The sequence below is a fragment of the Monodelphis domestica genome, chromosome 2 (genome assembly GCF_027887165.1).
Source record: "Monodelphis domestica isolate mMonDom1 chromosome 2, mMonDom1.pri, whole genome shotgun sequence".
Classification (NCBI taxonomy): domain Eukaryota; kingdom Metazoa; phylum Chordata; class Mammalia; order Didelphimorphia; family Didelphidae; genus Monodelphis; species Monodelphis domestica.
This window is the reverse complement of record NC_077228.1, coordinates 13023071-13028070: the sequence shown is the minus strand read 5'-3', so window position 1 is coordinate 13028070 and position 5000 is coordinate 13023071. Positions and strand designations below refer to the sequence as shown.

Below are 5000 nucleotides of genomic sequence, written 5' to 3'. Positions count from 1 at the left end.
TGATCCACCAGGCCAACCTTCCTCTCATGGTTCCAGGATTAGCGAATACATTCCTGGAAATATTCCTGTGTTGCCTTTGCTATTCACAGGATATTTTCCAGCTACTGGCAAGCTTCTGTGATCAATCTGTTTTATTAGTTAATCATTAGTCCTCTCTTTTATCCCTTCATTCCTTTATTTTAGAACTTTTTAAAAAACCTCTTGTGAAAGCAGTAATCAGAAGGAATGCTGCTTTTGGGTTTATCTGGAGCTCCTTTTCATGGATCCCAAGGCTGCCATTTTGAACCATATAACCGTAGGCAAGTCACAAGCTCTCTGAGCTTCATTTCCACAAGACCCATTTAGGCTTGCAGAAAAGAACAAGGGAGAGGAAACCTGCACCGCTTTTGTGGTAAAAAAGGAGGCGCCACTTACTTCACTCTATAGCTGAATACAACACAGGCCATTGCTCCCGACAGTTGGGTTTGCTTAAAGCCAAGAGAGATGGACCAGGGCCCACGAGACTGCCAAGACTATCCAAGCTCCCTCCTGTTGTGTATTTTATAGGCACATTTCGTGTCCAGGGTGCATGTGGTTTAGCCCCTTTAGGGGGTTTTACTTTTAACCTCATCTATGCTCTGGCACAGTTTCTGGCACTTAGGAGGCACCTAATAAACAGTCATTGAATTAAACTGGACTTGAATTTAGGGCTGGAGGGACTTTAGAGATCCTCCAAATGAGGAAACTGAAGCCCAGAGACATAGAATGATTTGACCCTGCACATAGGGCAGAACCAGAGCTCAAACCTAGGTCCTCCCGAGTTCCAGTCCAGGCCCTTGACCCCCTCACTCTGAACTGGCTGTCGAGAGGAAGGCTTCAGGAGGCCCAATGCTCTGGGGTTTGTTCATTCTGGCATTGACCTGTTATAGGAGGCAGTGTTGCCTAATGGATAGATGCTAGACTCAGAAGATCTAAGTCAAGACTCTGCCTCCAACACTGCCTCTGGGAAAGTCACTTAACATCTCCCAGCCTCAGTTTTTTCACATGTAAAATGGGAACAAAAGAGGAGTTATTTTTAGGATCAAAAAGATCACTTATGCCAAGGCACTTTGTAACCCTTAAAGTGCTCTAAAACATTGACTCTTTTATTATTGTTGTTGTTATTGTTATTATTTTCAATAACGTCATCATGCCAACTATTGGTGTCAAGAAATGCCACCTACCCCTTCACTGGACAGCCAGTTACTGTGAAGGGAACGCCAGGAGGGAGCCCGAGATTCACACAAAAACACAATTTTCATGCTCCGGTGGAATCTCTAAACTTTTAAACTTTTACCTTTTCAACTCTCCTAACTGAAGTTGCTTGTGTTGATAGAAACAATCTGTGATCTGCTGGTGATGAGGGCTCATTCCTTTTGGTTGCCTCGCCCCACTGTTAGGAATGGGGAGGGGGACCTAAGGGGGAGGGATGGGGGTCTATTGGAGTGGGAGGTGGACCTAGGGGGCTGCCTTGGAGAGGGGGGAGGGATGAGGGACTTGGGAGGGGGCATACTCTAAATCCTGACACTGATCATTGGCCAGCACTGACTGGGCCCATCGTGGGGCTCTTTGGTTGTGTCTACATCAGATTCCAAGGATTCCAAGGAGAAGAATAAGATGGAGATCCTCTACATCCTGGTGCCCAGTGTGGCCATCCCTCTGGCCATTGCCTTGCTCTTTTTTTCATCTGTGTCTGCCGCAACAACCAGAAGCCTTCCTCACCTCCTGCCCAGAGGCAGCCAAAGCATGTCCGGGGTCAAAACGTGGAGATGTCCATGCTGAGTGCCTATAAGCCCAAGGTAATGTGGGGAGGGTGTAATGTGAGACCTGCCATAGTGTCCAGCATGGGATGCAGCTGGACTCACCTCCTTTAGCACTGGAGGGAGAAAGAAAGGGAAGGAAGGAAGGAAGGAAGGAAGGATGGAAGGAAGGAAGAAAAGAAGGATGGAAAGGAGGAAGGAAGGAAGGATGGAAAGAGGGAAGGAAGGAGGGAAGGAAGGAAGGAAGGAAGGAAGGAAGGAAGGAAGGAAGGAAGGAAGGAAGGAAGGAAGGAAGGAAGGAAGGAAGGAAGGAAGGAAGGATGGATGGAAAGAGAGAAGGAAGGAAGGAAACAAGGAAGGCGGGAAGGAGGAAGGAAGGAAGAAAAGAAGGATGGAAAGGAGGAAGGAAGGATGGAAAGAGGGAAGGAAGGAGGGAAGGAAGGAAACAAGGAAGGAAGGAAGGAAGGAAACAAGGAAGGAGGGAAGGAAGAAAGAAAGGAAAGATGCAAGGAAGCAAGGAAGGAAAGAAGGGAGGGACGAAGAAAGGAAAGAAGGGAGGGAGAGAGCAAAGGAAATGAATATGAGAACATTTATTAAGCATTTACTCTGGGTGACTCCCTGGGATACAAATAAGAGCCAACAGCTGCTTTCAAGGAGCTTGCCTTTTAATAGGAAGAGAGAAGACCTCCAGGGGAGTCAGCCAAGAAGGGAGAGATGGAGAGTGGAGCCCCTGGGGCACCCTGGACACTCTCTTTCCTGGAGCAATGGCAATTTTGGTTTGATCATGGTTCCAAAGATGGAAGCATACGTGTGTAGGGGATGGGATGGCATGGGCGCTGGCCGATGAAGCAGGGCTAGAGCCTGCCTTGGTGTAAGGGCCCCGGGATGCCCTCCATGATCAGGCCAGGTGCCCTAGGACAGAAGTGAAAGGCTAAGCCCTCCAGGGTGCTAGTCTCTGGTCCCACCAGCAAGGTGTGTGATGGGAAGACGTCAGGGGACCACTGGGAAGCTTGGCTGAAGCCCATCTAGATGCCACTCGCCCATCCAGATAGTAAGACTTCTGTAGCCACACTCTCCCTGGGCCAGAACACTTTCCCTCTTACATCTTAATTATAGAACCCCCATCCCAGTTCAGTAATAAAGACAGTAATCCTTCATAATAGATGACACTTTAAGAATGGCAAAGCACTTTACAAATATCTCATTTTTATCCTGGGAGGTGGGAGCTTTAGTATTCCCATTTTACAGATGGGGAAACTGAGTCTGAGAGAGGTTAAGTGACTTTTCTCAGATCACACAGGGAGTAGGTCCATCTCTGAGGCAGGACTCGAGTCCAGGTCTTACTGATGCCAGGTGGGTCCACTTTGAAGGCTGCCCAGTGACCTTCTGCTGCATGAAGCCTTCCCTCATCTCTCCGCCCTCTTGGAGCTTTCCCCCTAAAATGACATCATATGTACTTCATCTCGTGTGTGTTATTTCCCCCCGTGGAGTTTGCTCAGGGCAGGGACGGTTCTGAGTTTGTCTCCGTCTCCCCAGGACGGCCAGCTCTTAGGAGGCTGCCTGGGACCCAGCAGGAGCTGAAGACAGGTTTGTTGAGTGAATGAAAGTATTTCTGTCCACAAGTCTCCCTTGCAGGGCAGGGAAGATCCCACTGAGCCTAGAAATGAGATCCTGGCTGGGCGTCCCTGCTCAGAGAAGGGGGTGGAAACCCGATGGCGAGCCTGGTTGGTTTTCTTTGGTTTTTCTCCTCCAAGATCTTCGGCTGCTCTCCTGGGGCTGTTCAGTTGTTTGTTTTGGTTCTTACGGATCCCTTTCCTGGAAGCGGCACAAAGAATTCTGTAGAGCCTTGAAGAGCCCCCAGATGTCCACAGCCCGTCTCCAAGGCCACTCGGAGGGATCCCGGGCCCTGCAGACCCCCGAGGAAGACACCCGCGTGAGGGCGCTCGGCTCTGCTTCATACAGACACGCTTGAAAGCACAACACAGACCGGGAACCAGCAGCCGCTTGGACTTCCGTGGGCCGGCCATCCTCCTGCCTGCATCCTTCTCATCTCTGCCTGCAGAGGCCTTCTCTGTCTTCAAGGGAAATGCTTCCCTTTCCATGAATCTTGCCCTCTGAGGAAGCTGAACCCCTCCTTTCCTTCCTCAGGTTTCCTGCGCATCTTTGCTGGATCTTACCTCCATTTAGCCTGTAGATATCTTTTTAGTTAGACTGGAGATGTTTAAAGAAAAAAAATCCCTTCCCTTCGGCCTTAGAACTGACACTGGATATTGTTCCAAGGCAGAAGAGTGGTAAGGACTAGGCAATGGGGGTCAAGTGACTTATCCAGGGTCACACAGCTAGGAATGGTCGAGGTCATATTTGAACCCAGGACCTCCCATCTCTAAGCCTGGCTCTCCATAGACTGAGCCACTGAGCTGCCCCCACTGTCTGCATCTTAGTAGTGACCCGCTTGTCTTCTCTATTAGAATGCCCAGTGCTCAGCACCCTACCTGCACTCCACATGGGTTTGGGGCCTGGCTGGCACAGCCCTTGAGAAGCGACCTTATTTCCCTCTTCAGGGGCTGCCTCCAGAACTGCAAAGCACCGAGGGAAAGGCCGGCACCAGAGGGGGAGGCAAGCCTGGCACAGGGCGCTTCTAGCCGGACTTGAAGGGGACCGAAGGCAGCCTGTCCAGACTGGGGGACACGCTGTGAAGACCGCTGGAGCCCCGCCAAGGGCTGGCTGGATCAAAGACCACGTGGGGGTGCAGGAGGGGCCCCGAGAGGCCCGCAGAATTCCACTGGATCCCGGAGGCACCGGGGAGCCAGTGGCGGGTCCTCCTAGCTCTTGCCGACCCGCTTCCCCCACTGAACACGGGACTGCAGGCGCAGTCAGGCTGAAGCTCCAGACCTCCTCAGTGGAGGCTTCACCAGACATGGGCTAAAGGAGCTTCCTGGACTCCTGGGTCCCTGGTGACTCACTGACAGTTAAGCCCTTCAAGCCCCCGCCAGGCTTCCCGCCTCATCCTGGCCGAGCCCGAGGGAAGGACGTTCCATCCATCCCTGCTCCGGAGGCTCCATCGATCTGCTCTGGTCCCTGGACAGAGACGGCGGCTCTGGGGCTCCTCTCTGGGCTTTCCTCCATCCTTTGTGGAGCCCGTCAGAGCCAAGGACGGATCTGGGCCCCCCGGAGCCCCCCGGGCTCTGGCTTAGAACAATGGAAGCCATTTCAGTGCCCGAA

At 51.7% G+C, this 5000-nt stretch overlaps 1 protein-coding gene across 1 annotated transcript in view; it reads left to right on the top strand.

The window, feature by feature from the left end:
* ROR1 (receptor tyrosine kinase like orphan receptor 1) overlaps positions 1-5000 on the top strand; it is a 343618-nt gene that overhangs the window by 326974 nt on the left and 11644 nt on the right. Inside the window, 2 exon segments of the mRNA XM_007480467.3 lie at positions 1607-1693; positions 1696-1817. Coding sequence (XP_007480529.2) covers positions 1607-1693; positions 1696-1817 — 209 coding nt within the window.